The sequence below is a fragment of the Parus major genome, chromosome 18 (assembly GCF_001522545.3).
Source record: "Parus major isolate Abel chromosome 18, Parus_major1.1, whole genome shotgun sequence".
NCBI lineage: Eukaryota > Metazoa > Chordata > Aves > Passeriformes > Paridae > Parus > Parus major.
Genome location: NC_031786.1, coordinates 191050 through 209399, shown reverse-complemented (window position 1 = coordinate 209399; position 18350 = coordinate 191050). Strand labels below are relative to the sequence as shown.

At 43.1% G+C, this 18350-nt stretch overlaps 1 protein-coding gene across 13 annotated transcripts in view; it reads left to right on the top strand.

Moving 5' to 3' along the window:
* Nucleotides 1-18350, top strand: part of ASPSCR1 (ASPSCR1 tether for SLC2A4, UBX domain containing) — a 33628-nt gene that overhangs the window by 13209 nt on the left and 2069 nt on the right. For 5 of the 13 annotated variants that reach the window (XM_015645368.3, XM_015645370.3, XM_015645369.3 and 2 more), the window contains 7 exons: nt 2832-2971; nt 4297-4378; nt 5225-5291; nt 6081-6143; nt 6434-6486; nt 17258-17309; nt 18025-18094. In XM_015645368.3, coding sequence (XP_015500854.1) covers nt 2832-2971; nt 4297-4378; nt 5225-5291; nt 6081-6143; nt 6434-6486; nt 17258-17309; nt 18025-18094 — 527 coding nt within the window. The other 8 variants (XR_001524421.3, XM_015645371.3, XR_004499711.1 and 5 more) reach the window with 7 other exon arrangements.

The following is an 18350-nucleotide window of genomic DNA, read 5'->3' as shown; positions in this document are numbered from 1 at the left end:
TTGTGTTAAACAGCATGTGATTTTGACGGCTGCTTTCAAGCCCTTTGATCTCTGGTACTTTTGCTGCTGATTGATTACATTTTGTTCCCTCCTCCACTCCTGCCATCTTCCACTCTCCTCCCAGCGGCAACAGCCAAGTAGGGCTAGCCACATAGCATCTGCTTTTTGTCCTTTTTCAGTCCTGAGGAAAAAAACCCAAAACAAAACAATTTATTTTTAAACATCAAAGGTCCATTTTTTAAAAGAATCTTCCCATTAATGCTTTGCCTGTGTGTGGTTTTTGAAGCTGAAGAGAGGCTGGATAAAATCTGTGCTGGCATCCCTTCGTTTCTTAGGCTAAAGATGGTTTACAGACAGCTGCAAGCTGACTTTGATGTCAGAATGTTAATTATTAGAAGGTAACTTTAAACCAGATTCACCATGAGATTAGAGCTGCCAGAGGTGGTGGGGAGGAAGGTGGGTCTCTGGGGAGAGCTTGCTGCGGTGGAAAGCACAATGACCATAATTTCACTTAAACCGTAAGAGTTCTTCTTAGCTTACCTGCTTCCCTGGGACCAGGATGGTGACCACAGAGTGAACTGCATTCTTCCTGACACCTGGTTTTGTCACATGGGCTGCACATATGTAGGTGTTGCTGTGAACATACGACTTCAGCCTCATGGTGAAAAGTGCCTGACATTTCAGCTTTGGTAGAATAGACTTTGTAAAAGGAAGGTGCCAAACCTTAGCATAGCATCTTTGGCTCCTGGAAGAAGTAGGACAGCAAAATGCACAGCTTGCTTTCCTCTAAGTTTACATGATGGAAAGTAGAACATCCTTGTGGTGGCCATTTATTGTTACAGGAGATGGTTATTGTTTGTCACAGTTGCAGAAAGCACTGCATGTGTAGTGGGCTGGGAACTGGGTTAGTATTCCTGGAGTCTCTTTTGTAATCATTGTGGGAAGTTAATTTTTGGATGGTCTGTCTGCACTTTAGGATTGTTGGAGCCCACAGCAAGGAAGAGGAGTGAACACTTAGGACTGGAGTATATGTCTGCCTTGTGCCTTCTTGTGATTGCCAATGCCTTGGCAGATGCCATTAGCTGTCAGCATAATTTGTATGGGGACTGGCCTTTCCCTGTGGAATCCCACTGCTGTTGGGATTAACTAAAATCCTTGTTAGAGCCAATACTAAATGGTAACTTCAGGATTTGCTAATGCAGACTTTGGAGTTCTCTCCATTGTGTCCTAGCACCCTTCACAGCATGCCGTAGGATATGCCTCCTCAGTCTTCTGGGTTTGGGCTTTTTCAGAAGGTGTCTGTTTTCGCTACATGTTTAGAATGAAATTAAATGAAACTCGAGCCTGTTTGAGGAGATTAAAGTACACTGGCTTCTTGGGGAGGCCTGATTAATATCTCCTCTGGGCTCTGACATAGATGTGCCCTTACTGGAGCATCAGTGGGCAGTGGTTGGGATCACAGTGCAGCCTGCTTCTTCCCAGCAGGTGGTCCTGGGCACTTGGGGTCCTTCCTGGAGCACTGGCACCCCCAGCCTGGCCCGGAGAACGCTGCAGTCGAGCTCCTTCGCCTGCTCCTTAGGGTTGACCCTGCTCAACTTTCTAAAAGTAGCCAAAGGTCCCACCCACACGACCTCGATCTTTCAATTTCTCAAATTACCCTTTGGTGCCCACAAGCAGAGTGAGCGTTGCCTTGTAATTTGTGTTGTGCTTTAGACAATTGAGAAGACTCCTGTTCCCAAGTGGCCAGTGCCAGGGGGAGGGGTGAGTGGATGGAGGGAGGACATCTGGGTGCTAATTAGGATTGGAAAGAGTGTATGAGAGAATGAGGGGAGATGAGGGTTCATTCACAGAGCGTGTGGTATTGTTAAGCTGGCAGCTGACTAGGAAGAAATGCTGGATTAACTACCAAAATGTTTGTTCCTATGAGCCTCTTCAGCCACGAGCTGTGTCCTCCCTGCATCTCCTGTAGCCTTCAGTATGCTGTTCACGGTTTGCAAGCTTTGTTCCTTCCAACAGTTTGGGAATGTACAAAGTTTGACTTGTTTGAGAGCCAGGAGGTGTAACTGCCTCTCATATGCTTGTCTCTGGTCGTGGTTTGTATTCTCATGCAGGTGCAGCTGCTGCTTTGGCCGAAGGAGAGAGTAGCCAGCACATAACCTTTCCTGGGGAGGGATCTATGAAAGTCCTACTGCCTGCAGAGATGACAGATGCTCTTGATCTCAGTGGCTGGGTCTCTGGTTTGGGTTTCTTAGGGGATTGTGGGTTTTGGTATTGGCTTGTTTCGGTTTGTTTTTTTCATAGCTGCAACCACAGTTCTAGGCTAGGCCCAGTTGCACTGGAAGGTTTACCATCGTGACACCCAGCTCTGGGCTCTGGAGGCTGGGGGAGCAGGCAGCCAGGCTCTCTGTACCCTGCTGGGCAGGTGAGAGAAGTGTCTGTGTGCAGCTTGGAGCGGCTGCTCTCAGCTCTGGTTTGTAGGAAAAGTTGGCAGGAAGTGTATCAAGTACCTCTATTGCAGCTGATGCCTGCCGAGAGCTGCTCTCGGGCATCTGTGTGCTCTGGTTGCAGCAAAGGCTGATCTCAGGGTGGAGTACTTACTTTGTAACTGCAGAAAGAAAGGGTTTCACTGTTCAAGGGATCTTTCTGCACACCAGAAATCAGGGTAAAATTTTGAAAGGTGTGCAATGAAACTCTGTAGAGGTTTAGTTCAGAGAGCTGAACAGGTCAAAAGACAGTTTGCAAATACTGTTCTTTTACTCTTTTTCAGGAACCTTATAAGATAAGCAAAGCAATGCATTTAGAACTAATTGAAGCACATTTTTTTCCTCTAGCTTGTAGAACGTGAGCCCCTTATATGTCACCTAGACCTACTGGAACAATTTTCTGATGGCCCAGAAGAGCTTCCTGATGAATTTTTTGAAGTCACAGTGGACGATGTACGGAAACGTTTGGCACAGCTGCAGAACGAGAGGCAAGTTCCCTGGCTGCTGGCAGCGAGATTTGCTGTGTCCTGTTCTTGAGCAGAGCGACGGTGTTCAACAGAGCTTGTTGCATTTTTGGCCAGTTAGAAGCACCTTATATTTTAAGGAGCAGAATTAACCTTTTGTTAGACCTCACCAGAAAGACCAACTTAGCCACAAGTCAAGACCTGAGAATGTTTGGAACAGGCACACACACGCACATATAGAAATTATAGGAAGCTGACTAACAATGTATTGCACTGTTCAGGTAGCTTGTTTTTAAATATCCATGATTTTACTTCATCGAACTTCAGCTCAATAAAAACTCAGATGAAGATAAACTGGCCTTCCTGTCACAGCAGGATTTTGCTGTCTGTATGTTCCATAAAGAAATTAATTTCATGAATGTATTTAGTTTCAAGTGGGTAAAAACATTCTTTTAAACATTACAATAACTCTCCAAGACTATGAAACAGTTTCCTTTATGCTGTAGCTAAATCCAAGTTGAACTTTTTAGAGTTGATTTTTTTTCCTACAGGCCTCTGAGAACATAGAATATCACCTGAAAATTGTTCTGCTGCTTGTGGGTCTGGACTATTTAGTGGTACAAATGTAGAGCCCTTTGGTTGGGGGATTACTGAAATACAGGCCCCTCAATAAAGACCCAGTTTCCAAATTTGGTGATGCTTTCTCCTTACAGCCAGGGATAAAAATAAAGGCAAGTTACACATCAGTTACTCAAATACAATGAAAAGGTACTAAAGCTGAGCATGGGATCTGTTTGGTCTAAGCTAATTTCTTTACTTATGGGCAAATATGTAATTATTTTCTTATATTTATTGTTTCATGTTGAATACAAGAAGACTTTTATTTTGTCCCCACTATTCCTTTTAAGAGCTGACTACAATGCCAGTTCTTGAAGAATCTGAAACTCTTCTTTTTTTTTCCCCTGTTGCTACTTAATACTAATTTTTTGTGCCGGTGTTATTTTTCAAGTTCAGTAATTCTTCTGCTACTGTGTCATCATGTGCAACCAGCTTTATTGGATTAATAAGTACATCTCTTCTATAGTTGTCTCAGCAGACTTTCCTGTCCTCTTAGGATCTTTTCTTGCATCTGCTGTCACAAACTGACTTTTAAACTTGTACACTAAAAGGAATTTGATATGGAATTGTTGCTGATGCTCAGTAGTTTCAGGACGTGAGGAAAATGCTGTGAGAAATGCATCGAACAGTTGAGCAGTTCTCATCAGCCCTGCTTAGGTCTTCTGCTAGCTTAATAAAGGAAAAATACATTGTAAAATTACAGACAACTTGCCTTCTTCCCATGTCTGTAGAAAACGTCTGGAAGAAGCTCCATTGATGACAAAGTCTTTGAAGGAGTCCCAGCTGAAGGAGAAGTTGGAGCGTTACCCAAAGGTAGTGTTTGCTCATTTTTCAGTCCCTCTGGCTGGTCCAGACTTGGGGATTGAGTACCTTGGGATTTAGTTGTGATCAACATGCCCTTAAGCTACTTATAGGAATATTTTTCAAATTCCCATCCCTATTAATTGTCTGTGGGACTTGCATAACAGTTGTGCCTTGTGAAAACAGCTGTACTCTGCTATGGTAGTATGTCACTGGTTGAGTGGCAGGCAGTAGAGTTGCTTCTGTTGTGTTCCGTTCCAGATGTCCCAAAAGCCTTCTGTTGTGCACTCATCAGCCTGTATGACTGAGCCTTCCCACCCGCCTCTCTGTGGACATCTTAAAATCTCATTGAAAGTTCAATGATTCAATGTGACAAGTTAGATTTATTTTACTCTGTAACTGTGACCCTTGTGCAGTTCTAAAGTTAAGTGCTTGCTAGAAGTACAAAGGTCAGAGGTGTGTCAGGAGGATTCTTACTCCTGTGGACACATTAGGATGCCAATAAACTGTCTGCACCTCCCCATGAGGGACTGTCTTTGTTGTTTGTGCATCATTTAGCACAGGGAGCTCCTACTTTCTCAGCAAGTGCTGCTGCACTTTACATCATAGTGCTTTGACAGATGAGCTCTTTTGACAAATGTGCCCCATTTGACAGCCAGACAGCCCTTGTTCCCTGAGAAGGTGCACAGCACCGTTAGCCAGGTTGCTCTTCCATCCCTGTAAGTACCACAGATCTTCCCATTAAAAAAAAACCCAAAACCACAAACAACTTGCAGACTCTAAGCCAAGGACAGGTGTAACAAGCTGTTACAGGGCAGTGATAAACCACTGTCCTAATCAGCTTTGTCTCTGCTTTAGGTGGTGTTGAGAGTTCGTTTTCCAGACCGCCATGTTCTACAAGGGTTCTTCCATCCCACTGAAACTGGTAAGACCCATCACCCCTTCAGCCTGTGCAGCTGTAACTCATGACTCTCACTCATGACAGGAGAGAGTGTATCTGAGCAGGTCTTTCTGTTGCCTGGCGAAGTAAAGCTGCTCTGAAAAAGCAGCAGTAGGTAGTTACACTGTTGTTGTAAGGCCCCTGAATGGGCTAAGAAGGGACTTGGGGCTACTTAAGTTAGCTAAGGGCTACTTGGTGGAGGTGGCAAAATACTTGTCCTTGTGTGCAGAGGAAGCTGTCCCACTTGCTATCCCCTTGTTTGTGTCGAAATGATGTTACTGGATGCACTTGGAGACTTCCTCTGTGTTAATGCATAAAACATTTTTTGGGAAAAAACACCCCCTTCCCCAATCCAAATCAAACCCCAAAAAGCAGGAAGGAGAAAAAAAGCCCAACTTTAACAACTGTTCTAAGAGAGGATGTACCTTTATGGCTCTGTCAGTTCACAAAAGGTGATCAGACCATGCACCAAGTAGCTCTTACTGTTATTACTGGAGATCCTCTTATTTTCAGCTGTCAGCCAGGGTTACCTGCACAAACTTTTTTGATAATTTTGCAGGCATCCTTAGATTTTTCCAGGGCACCAACATGCCAAAGTAATTTGTTTTGTTTGTTTTTTCTACAAGAAATTTGTGATAGTAACTGTGTACTTTGGAGGACAAGGCAATCTCCATACCTGCTAGAGGGAATTTCTGCTGTTACGAGTTAGCCTTCTTGCCCAACATTTGAAGAACCAAATGTAATTTAGCAAACCTTTCTCTCCTTTTTCCACAGTTGGCATTTTGAGAAACTTTGTAAGAAGCCACCTTGCCGATGCAGAGCTGCCATTTTACTTGTGTGAGTGCTGTTGGTAATATCTGGCCTTATTTTACAAAGGCTGTTTCTAGCTGTGGGATGTTGATGCCTGAGAAATGACCTGGGAAGGAATGCCTTCCCTAAAACATAGCTTCACAGTGCAGAGAAGGTGTAACCTGCTCCCTTAGTCATGTTATGCTTCTGCTTAAGAAGCAGCATCTGTGGGCATAGGAAGGTATCTCCCCTTCAGAGGGCAGGGATGCCTCCCATACCTTTGTCTGATATTCTGGTTGCTAGGTGGTCCTGTTTTATAACTTGTTTTTTAACTTCAGTTGTTGCACCTCCCAGAATCGTCTTGAACGATGAAAGTCTGACGCTGTTTGAGGTAAGGACTCCCACGTGGGCTCTGATTCTCTCTGGTCTGTGCTCCCCTTAACCCTGCCTCAGGCTTTAGTTACTTTTAAAAGAAGCTGTGTAATGCTGTGATCCCTCTAGGCTTCTGCTCAGCTAAGGCTAGTGGAACCAGGTGTTTTGGAGCACAAGCTGTTCACCAGAAGAGGTCCACCTTGTGCAGCAATAGGCAGAGTCACACTGGGGGCAGGGGTGGGGATTTGCATTGTTCAGTACACACTCCGTGCCCTCCAGAGCTGGAGCTGTATTTAACCTGGAATGTTAAAGAGAGCTGAGCTCGGTGGGCTCTGTCTGTAGCCAGACTAGGATAGTAAAAGATGAGACTCGGTGTGGACAGGGAATTGTTTTCAATTTCTGCAGTGGGAACTAGAGGCCATATTAGACAGAAATCTGACCTTTTTGAAATCACAATGTGAGAGTCAATGTACACTGAGGAATATTCATTCTCTTTGTGTAATTTTTCTCTGAAAGTACTGAATTACAGGTTTTCAAATTCAGATTCCTGGAGGTTTTTTGCAAGTGTCAGGGTGGTCTTGAAGTCCCTGGCCAGAGACTATTGGCTGTGTAGATCACACATGTGCTGGGAGTGGTTGAGTGATTTTGCCAGTGACTTTGCCCCAAAGTCACGCTCTTTAAAATGTTCTGTCATTCAGATCTGCATGGACCATTCCAGACTGATGCACCAGAGATCATTCAGACTAAAGGCTCATGCAAACAAGGGAATTCTTCTTTGATTCCCCTGAGGGAGCAGAAGAGCTGGGGTGGGGAGGGGGATAGAGAAAGGGACTTTTCAGACAGCATGGTGAATTAGGTAGTGATTGGCATGCCTCGGAAGTTGTTTGCAGTGGAGTTTTCCAAGTCTCACATCTTCCCGACCAGGCCGTGTGGAAGAAATACACATGAAGATGCTTTTAGAGGTTTGAATGTTCGGATATGTATCTGCCTCCTGTTGATCCCCTGATGCTGGTTCTGGTCTCCTTTGTTAACTTTGGTCTGTTTTCTAAAATGTTCTAAATCTTCTGCTTACCTCCGTTTACCCCTTGCCTGCCTCCCCGCCCTGCAGTGCTGTTCTTTTATTTTCTCTTCCTCAGTGCACATCTTGTATTTCTCTTTGAAATAAGAAGCCTTATGGCAGGAATTTTGTTTAATTTGCTGTGTTAAAGCCTTTGTTCTGTACCTGGCACCACTACTGGTGCTTGTTACACGTGTGGCATTTTCCTGGTTTCCTAGTTGTGACATTTACTATGAAATTCATTCTCGTGGCAGGTCCCTGAAACATGAAAACATGTTCAATTAGTGCTCTTTAAAGATTTGGAGGTGCCTTACAGCTCAGTCTTAGGGATTTCATTAGAAATCACAACTTTGTGAAGAACCTGGTCAGTTTTAGTGTCAAACATCTCCAGTCTGCAGTGGCCTTCCGTGGACTGCAGTGCTTGTTGTGGCACATGGCAAAGGTGCAAAGCCTTGACTTTGGTACAGAACTGGGACTGTTCAAGATGCTATGCTCCAAAATGGAAAGTTCTTTGCAAATGAACTGTTTTAGGGAAAGGTTTTTTCCTCATTTCTCATATCCTCTCTGTCACCGTGAAAGAGGAATAATGTCCAACTAAGTTAAAGGGTGTCAAATCCAAACTTGATTTAAGATACATTTTATTCATGCCAGATGTAATCACACCATAGTCAAATTAAACTAGTGGTTATGTTGAGAATTTGGGTGTAATTAAGTAAAATGGAATTTTTAAACACAATCTTAATTATACAGAATCAGTACAATTACTTGCAAAATGTGGAAAGCAAGTAAAATCTCATACTTAGAATATTTTTAGGGATTGTAACATGACATTACAAAGAGATTATTGTCACATTAGTTAACAGTTGGATGACTTTGCATTTTTGGCTTACCCAGCTGGCTCAACATAGGTAACTGTGATGATGTGCCGGGAAAGTAATTTGAGCTTCGAACACAGCTCAGTGAACTCTTGTGTTGATCATTATGGCTTTGGAGCAAAGTCTTAAGGTGATGAAATCATCAGCTCATTACTGAATAGGAGTCAAATCAAAAACAACTTCCCTCCGAAGCAAAGTATTCAGAACAAACTAGAGAACTTTGCTGTGTATGGACCAGAGTTTGTCTGAATAACATCCAGATCTGGTCTCACAGATCTTCAAAAGGAACTGGTGAAGGTGCAGAGAAGGAGAATGAGGTTCATCAAAGATCTGCTGTCAGAGTCTCCTGTCCAAAGAAAGACTGAGTAGGTTGGGACTTGCCAGTCTGTAAAAGATGTGAGTGGAAAGGGAATGCCAAGGAGAAGCTGAATGCATTGAGTTCTTGTTCTTGAGTATGAGTGAGTGGCGTCAAGCGAGGCAAGCAGGAGCTAGAATAGATCAAAGAAGGTAGTTGTTCGTGTGTCAGAAAACTGAGGCATAGAATTCCTTGTCACAGGGTGCTATATACTAAAAGCATATACTGATTTGAGAGAAGTTTGGACAAGTTTGAGGAAGATATTTAGTAAGTGTGTCTTAATATATAGAAACCTTCTCAGGAAGATTCTAAACTGCAAATCATTGCTGTCACTTATAAGCAAGGATACTATTTTCAGTTTGTCTGGTTTTTGTTCACTATTAAGGTACTGGCTGGATTGAATGAACTACTGCTCTGCCTGTGGTTCTTCTGTCTTTGGTCGAGCTGTGTTTAATGCCAGTGGCTGTGTAGCCTATGTGCCTTGCTTGGGGCCCTTCAGCCCTTTCAGGTCATGGTCTGTTATGGCAGGAATGATTCTGTGTGCTTATAAACATTTTACTTGGATGAAGCATCAAACACGAAAAAAACAATTCCTGATGAGAACTTGTCATGCTGTTCTGGTTATCCAAACTGCTGTCAAAGAACACAGAACTCTGACCTGTGAGGATGGTGCCTTATTCCAGTTTGGGCTGGCTGATTCTGGGAGAAGCTTTGCTGCCATTAACCAATGTAAATCCTTATTCTTCTTTAACTTTCACCATGTTAGGGCAGGCCCCGTGCCATAATTTTCCTGCTCAGATAAGTTTCCTGTTCTGCTGGGGACTGGGTGCCTGGAAGGAAGGGGCTGGAGGGCCTTTCTTCTCTGGACAGAATCAGGTGTGGAAATCCCTGCAGCTGTTGTGTCCATGCCCACTCTGTCATTGTTGGATGCCAAGTTTAGAGGCATCTGTTCTCAAGGAGGCTGCACTGCCTGAGCCTAGGGGCTCTCAGTAAAAATAACCCTGGCCCAGAGTAGGAATGAAAGAGCTGGGGGTGCGATCTGCTCACTGCTTCTCACATGAGCTTGTGGCCTTCTAAAAATCTTCAGTCAGGAGGTTTGTGTGGGCCAAGGGTTCCTGTTGGCTGCGAGACTGAGTGCTGCAGAGCAGGCTGCAGTGTCTGACTGTGCCCTGGATGGGGCTGGGCTCTGCGCAGGGGGGTTTGTGGAGACGTTTCCCTTTTCATTCATCTTGTGCTCCGTGGAAGGGAAACATCTTGTACTTTAGGCAGAGCTCCCCTCCTAGTCCCTAATCTGGAAGGAGGGATCTAAAAAGACAAAGCTGTTCTGTAAAGATAGGAGGGAGATGCTCGAGGTACTTTGTAAAGTAGTGTGGCATCAGGGCTGCAGCACCCCTGTAGTGAGAAAGCTTGTTCTGGAATAACAGTGTTTGGTGCATGTGAATGTGAATGAAGTGCTGTGGAATATGAAGTTCCTCCAGACATAGTAGGAAAAAGAGAGCTTGGGTAAAGTAACAGTACAACTAATTGCTCAAGGTTTGTGATGTATCTTTTTTGGGTTTGGAGGATGTGTGAAAGGTTTGGGAGGAAGTTTGTCTTTAGCAGTAATACATCTCTTTAAGGGTTCAGGTTGTATCATGCAACTGCCAATACTCACCACTTTTGCCCCAAGTCATGTTAGCTGTGGTCTCTTGGGATGCTTGGCACCTGATGTGCTCCCCTTGCAGAGATGCCTGCACATAACCTGACGCTTGATTTTTCCAAAGCAGGTACTACCATAGTGTATCTAGCCATTCAGGATTTTTTTTCAACATTTAATTTTCATGTTATTCCAGGTCCTAAGTTAGCAGTAGGCCATCATCTACTCTACAGACTATGTTGGTGTTCTTGCTAAGGAAAAATGGATGGTGTCTGAGGCAGTAATGTGAGCACATTTGAGCATTCAAATATTTATGAATTACTGAAATTTGTGCTGAAGCCAGTAACAGAAGAGACTGCAGATGGTGGAGTACCATATTACCAATACTTCTGCTCTTTCCACCTTCTCCCTCCATTCAAGCTGGCAAGTTTGGCACCGCATTCATTACATTTGATCACTTACAATGAAGGAAGAACCTTTATGCTGCTAGCAAAATCAGGAAAAAAGACAAATGTTGACTTGTTTGCCAGGATACTTGGACTGAAAGAACTGTCTGAAGTGAATTCTCCCAAAATCTGTGTGTATTTACAGTATAGTGAACACACAGATTGGCAGCAATGTGGAGTTTTTGGAACCCATAAAGACTTCAAGGCATTGCTTTGATTTTTTGTTGTTGCTGTTTTTGCTGGCGGCCTTCTCCTCATGTCCCTTGAAGTGTTTTATAATGTTCTGCTCTCCAGAGCTGATCAACCGCAGGCTTCCCTCTTGTAGCACTTGGCTTAGGGTTCTTTATAGCTTCAGTGGCTTGTTTGTGTTTTTTCTAGGCAGTCTGAGCTTTTCAGAGTTCCTTCTTAGCTTCTTTCTCCTCCCAGAAACAGGCGGTTTTGTAGTTGCGTTTCTGGGGTGGGTTAGTGGAAAAAAATCATTGATTGCTGTGTTAATACTAGGAAAGATTTAGCAGAAAGTAGGAGTACCAGTCATTGGAAAAGTGGAGGCAGCAGAGAGGGCAGGAGGCCATCCTCTGTTTACAGAGGAGCTAAAGGAATCCACAGGCTTCCACGTAAATATTTAGGTCTTCTAGTCAGATCTTAGAGTGCACTGAGCATTTATTGTCGTATACCACAAGGCAGAAATCCAGATGAGCTGTTTGTTCCTTTTTTTGACTTTGGTTCTCTTTCCATATCCTATTTGTTAATGCCAGTTTGGGCAGTGTATCTGGCATGCTTGTTCAATCAACCTGACTACAACCCAGGCAGTATGAAGCCTTCTCTTTTGGCAAGAGTCTGAATGCAGTTTCAGAAAAAATGGCTTCATCAGAGTCAGTCCATCAGAGGCATTTCCTGTGGCAAGTCTTATGGTTATTGTACTCAGTAGCAAAGAGAATTGCAATTAATACTGAAATTCATCCAGCACAGAGGATGGCATTCACCTGAAAGCCTTAGTCTTCTTCATCCAGGATTTTATCATCTGACTGCATTTGGAAGCAATCTCACTTTCTCTTTGTGATGAGGTCTGTTACGTATGCTCACAGAGACTGTCCATGCTTGCCTCGTGATGCTGGCCTTGAGGACAGCTGGGTTCTTCTGTCCCAATGAGAGGCTGCTTGCACAAGTGAACTAGGAATTGAAATCCTGCCCAAAATCTTCACTGCTACTATCAGTTTTGAAGGCCAGATCCTTCTGATCTGAGCTATCAAGGTCTCAATTAATGCTCTTTATACTTGGATTCCTTCATAAGTAGCCTTCTCAAAACAGTGTTTTAAAGTCTTATCTTTGCCTTATCTGCCCTAGCTGGATCAGACCTCCTCCATGTTGGCCACAGAATATCCATCTCCTCTGGCAGCTGAAGTCCACATTGGGCAGCTTTGTTGTCAGGTTATAAACGTGAGCTGTTTGATCTGCCTCTTTCACCATGACTGTGGTGTTTATTTCTGTTTCAGCAATGCTATGCAATCCTGCTGGAGAAACTTTGATCCACCGGTCTGCCAGTTGAATTTTCCAAGAGGTAGTTTATGTGCTTGGGGTGTGTGTACCGTGCAGTGTTTTGTGTTGGTAGCTTGGGTTTCTCCTTCCATGCGCGTGTTCCTTTGAAGTGCTTATTTTCTTATTCATCTTCCTAACATCAGTCTAACAGCAGACCTGTGGCACTCTGATCTTCTCAGATTGTGTAACGGAAAGAATGCTGCTCCTTCTGGCAGCTGCAAGTTCCAGCAGCCTCTGCCTGGTCTGACAACATTGCTCTGTCAGGGAAGAGAACAGCTTCCTGGGAATAATGTACATCATCTGCTATGCTCTGTTCTAGGATTTTTTTGCATATGTATGTCTGAGAAAGAGTAAGTATTGAGGTGTTATTTGGGGAGGGTTCTGCCTGAAATATTTTCCATGTTCTAGAGAGCAAGTTACTAAAACATGCAGTAAAACAAAGCAGAAATGCCTCTCTGCTGTATCACAGCTGGATTCATAAGGGACTGTTGTTCTAAAGTGGGTATTTTTATCATGGAATGTGAGATGCAGCAGCCCCAGTGTGCCACTCCACAGCCAGGATGCCATGCTGTCACAAACCACACTCACCACCGCAGTGTCTGAGTAACTGTTCAGTATCTCTCTGAGTAAAGCCGGAGTTACTCAGCTGCATAGTTTCAGACTAAATATGGCTTTATGAGTAACAGGCTGGTCTTCAGATCTCTGAAATAGAAAGTGTTCATTTAAACTTCTGCAACTGTAACTAAGCAAATGGATGAAGCTGTGTTAGATATTTTCAAAATCTGAGGAGCTGGTTATTTAGAATGATACTTCTTAATTAAATGAGGAGGATAATAGGCAGGACATTGACTTCCTTTTCTCCTCGCCTCAGTGACTTTCTAATCCCTTCAGAAGAAAGCTGTCCTGTGATTATGATCTTGGATGGGGCTCTGGAGACTTGAATGTGTAGTTCTCATTGCTGCTGCTGCCATCCTGTGTGACCTTGAGTAAGTTATCTCTTTAGGTCTCAGTTTTTTATCTGGATAAAAAAGAAAAGCCCCAAAAACTGAAACAAAGGGAAACCCACAAAAATGAAAGCAGCCCACAAACTCAAAGTATTCTTATTTACGTCGCATCTATATACTTGCACAATGGGAACACGGTTTTCAGTTGGATTTCTGGTGCAGTAAATCTAACTGTATGTTGTAAATATGCTTTGCACAGTGTGATTTGAACATTATGGTTCAATAGATTAATAGCATCTATTTCCCCAGTCAGAATGGCAGATTTTTTGGCTGGAAATCAAAGCAGCAAGGAAGAGAAATGCTGTAGCAACTGGCTGTTGGCTCAGTCCTATTGTAGTAATTCTCTGCATATATGTGAGTGGAGCTTTTGAGTTACTTATTTTGAACATGCTTTGATTCTTTTGGTCAATCTGGCAGCTCAGTGTGATTCTAAGAGTTCTCAAAATCCATTCCGATTCGCAGATGTTCTTGCAAGAACTCTGTGCAGTGAAGAACTGCAGAGTTGTTCTTCTAGGAACCTTGGCAGATGTATTAGAACAACTGCAAACATTAGAATAGCTGACTTGAGGTTACAGTTTTCAGGTGTTAGTCTGCCCAGTGTTTGATCATTACATTCTTAGGTGCGTTAGAGAATGCTAAAGGCTTTGACTTCAGGCTCATATGTTTTCATGGACAGAATCTACTAAAACCTTCCCATCTTTATGCCGAGACAGTCCTTGGACAGGTGGGATCATTCTACTGGACTGCTTTTATTTTTTAATGTGAAATTGCTGCTGATTTAAATACTTTCAGATTATAAAAAACTCTGGGACAGCATTAGGTCCTGCCAGTGAGTGGCTAGAGAATTCCCAGGTGAGGTGGAGCTCGCTGCCTTCTGCGCTGCACCCTCAGGGAGTGCTGGGATTGGGATGGTGCCTGACAATTCCGTGCAAAGGAAGCTAGAGCAAGAGTTCTGTGCACGAGCCAATAGTTTGTTTGAATTGAAGAGAGATAACTTTGGAAAGAAGGAACTCCATGTTGGCTGACCCCTAGGAAAGGATAGGGATGCAGGGAAAGGAGCCATGGGAAGGACGTTGCGTTCTGTGTACTTGAGGGCTGCTGTCTAGCTCCTTTAAGTTTCTTTCAATTAAGATTTTGAACTGAAGCATTTGGACTGATGTTTTGCCAGCAATGGGAAATGGTTGTGGACGTGGATCCTGAAACTGAACTATGGTTATTTGACGACCTGTGAGTAAATAGGGTAGAGGTTTATATTGGGGCACAGTCTGTCTATGTGTTTGTTGGTTGAGTGAGTCTGTCTAGCTCTTGATCTGTTTCTCACTCTCTTTCTCTCTTTGTGCCTCACACAGGCCTTGCCATGAATTTTCTCTGACCCCTTGGGGCCATTCCCACATGAGGCTTTGATGTGTGTGCCCAGAGCTTGATTGACAAGGAAGTTTCGGTGGCAGCAGCAGGGAAACGAAGAGAAAAGGGCAGGGCTTTGAACTAAAGGGCTTTGAGTTCTGAGTTTCTGTGCTTACTTATCTCCTTCAGAATGTTAATTATTTACCAAGATAATTGGTCGGGAGGCAAAAAAAAGAGAGGGAAGGTTATTAAAAAATTCCAACACTAACACACTACAAAACCCTCATTTTCCAACTTGCAGCTGGCATGAAAAGGATGTTGTGTGTAAAAGGGCTTGAGTGTATGTGTGCTGGGGGGGCCCTTTTTAAGGCACCCATTTCCTAAATAGACGAGTGCTGTAGAAACATCAAAGCTCCTGTGAGAGTTTTTTCTGGGGTTTCTAAACCGTGTCTGGTACTTTGTAATTAAAAAAGTTTATGGAGAGCTGTCTTTGTGACTGGAGCACAACCAGGCAATCTTAGGCTCTTTTGATTGAGAAATGAAATGTTAAAAGACCTAATAAATAATTATTTTGCTAAAATGTCAGTTCAAGGATGTGAATTCCCCTGGATGCTTTAGCAGGAGCTGAGTCTTGCAGTAGAGTGATAAATATCTCCCGTTTCAGCCTAGCGTGATGTTGACTGTACTGCATGACACAGTATCCTATGGCATCTGGATTAATGTCAAAAAAATGCCTAATACCACATACTTATCTGAAGCTTGTAAGCAGGAAGGGAGGTGAAGCTATTTCATTTTGCCTTAATGCAATTAATGTATTGATTTGCATTAATACAATTTTCTTAGTCTCCATATTAGACTATTATTAGACATATTAGCCTCCTGTGTGAAGATCAGGGTTCTGTTGAGTTCTGGTAATTGCTGTGCTGGATTGGGTCCAAGGACCATCATTCCAGTATCCAGCTTGGGCTGGTGGTGGCAACAGAGGCTCAAGATAACTCCAGAGCAGTCAGTCTGCCCTGCACAGTTTCCAAGTATGCATGAGAGATACCAAGTGGGGCAGCAACTTGCTTTTATCTGGTTATTTATTTATTTATTGGATCAGTGTGACAAGTTTAGTGTTACTGTTTTGCCAGGGAAAACGTAGACCATAAATTAACATCTGCTGTACAAATCTGGCTGTAGCGGTACTTGCTTCTTTTACACCATGATGATTTAGTTTCTTTACCTGTCTTTTACTACAAGGCTTCCTAAAAACTTAATAGAGTTGTTTCAGCTAGTTATTCTTTATGTGGTATTATACTGGCATATAATGCAGGTAGTAAATATGATGGTTATTTTTTCAGAATCCTTTCTGGTACAGCTGGTTATGCCATGTCATATTAATCTCCTGCATATCATACCCTCTTAAAAATCTAAGTCTGAGCTTGCATTGATGTCTGTTTTTAGCATGAAATTTAGTAACTCTGACTCTCTTGCTCTGTATTTCATTTGGGAACACTTGGATGCACCATGGGGTGTGATGGTGTAATGTTTTTTAATGTATCACTGAGTTTTTTGAAGATGTGGTGTGACACTGGGGTCACTGAAGGCAGCAGAGCAACCTCCCTAGCTAGGTCCCTCCTTTTTACCCACAGGTGCCTTTGTGATTCTTTAGTTGAACAGGGGGTGTGTGAGTCCAGTTTCACAGTTTCTCTGGTGCCCAGAAAAGGACCAAAAGATAATGAAGGGTCCTGCATCTGACATATGGGAAGAGGTAGGGAGAGTGTCAAGGTTGTTCAGCCTGGAAAAAAAGAAGCTCTGGGGGGGTGTTGTCGATGTGTGTAGTAAAAGAGATGTGAAACAGCAAGGGATACGGTCTTAGCAGTGCCCTGTAAAAGGACAAGATGAAATAGACACAAATTACAGGAACTTCCATTGACCATTGAAATAAAAGGAAAAAAAACCAAAGCAACCAAACCTACTGGATAGAAGAAAATGTTTGAATGTGGCAGGTATTCTGATAAGTAGGAACTAGAAATTCAGGTTGGATTTATAAAAGGAAATACTTAATCCTGAAAAGGTGATGAAACTAAACAAACTTCAACTATAGACAGGGTGTAAGTGTAATAAAATTATTTAGAATAGATTTTGGGCGGGCATAGCTGGATTTTTCTTCTCTTGGTGTCACAGCCACTCAGGTCTTAGATGATTCTTCATCATATTGATGCTATCTGCTCAGCAGTGGAGAATCTGGGTGCAGTACAATGGCCTGAGATATGGGGACGGAGGAGGAGGAGTGGCAGGGCATTCCTGCAATGAACACTTGCTGTAGAGGTCTCATCACCTGTTCACTGGAACAGACCATAACATTTTCCTTCATGTCTTACTCTGAGTGGCTTGTGCTCTGCACAAGTTAAAGTTTTCATGAATTACAGATGGTTAGTAACCTTGCCTTGAACTCCATGAATTTGCAGCTGTCTAACCTTCCTCCAATGTTGACAGTGAACTGTGTAAGCAGTGAACAGGCAGTGATACATTATTTTCCCCTTTTGCTGCAGGCTAAACTTTTTCCAGCTGCTGTCATTCATTTTGGATCAGAGGAGTGCAGGGGTGAGTGCATTTCCTCTCTCCTTTAGCTGACCGTATAGTTCTTATAGTAGACTCAGTATTGCATCCTTACTGTCAGAGTTCTTCTGTCAAAATAAACTGCAGTCCTTGAGAATGCTGGTGAATGTCCCCATTCTGACTGGCTAAAGGTCTTCAGAGGTGGTTTGGTCAGTTAGCTTGAGCACAGCTGTAGACATTGTACCTCTTTGATGGGATTTGATAGCCTGGGGAGTAGGCTTTGTCTGCCGTGGGATCAAGAATGACAGAAGAATGACTCCGTAGGAAAAAAAAAATCCTGTTGTTCAAAATGCTAACTAGACAAATGTCTATGAAATGCTTTTGCAGAGCTCCTGTGGCAGTAGACTGGCTGGACATGGTAGAACAGATCTGAATCCTTGGTTCTTTGGCATCTCTGGTTTATGCCTAGAATCCCTGTTTCTCCCAGAGACCAAAGTATGCTCTGGCTTCACAGAAAAGTTCCAGGGATGTAGTGAGCGCTGAAAGAAAATGTCAGGGTCTTGAGGTTTGGATGATGGAATAGACTTTGGAGTTGTGAAGAAACTGGCATGGTTTAGTTACGTTCTGGGTCATTGGGGGAAGGTGATGTAGGTTTACTGTAATATACAGGAGGTACTTTTTGAGCTGAGAGCTGTGTGATACTGTGGTGATTGATGTATCTGTGTTACCAAATCAGTTATTTGGTTCCATTTCTAAACAGCTTGTTACCTGAAATCAGACCTGCTGAGCTCTGCAGTTTCTCCTTCTGCAGCTGATTTATTAGTAGCCAGGTATGTTGGGGTTGAATACAGTTGCAAATGACTTAATATTTCAGGAATGGGAAGCATGAAATGAGCCCATCTTACTACCAAAAAAATATTCTTTGAAGGTACTAGGACTTCCTTCTCTCCAGAAACTTGACTTCATAGCTTTGTGAGTCCTTTGCAAAGTATGATTTCAGTGACTTAAGTAAATACTAGTGCTTCTATCATGGAAAAAGAGGAGCTTTTTCAATCTAACTTTAAAAGTTTAAAGGTGGTGGTGGTA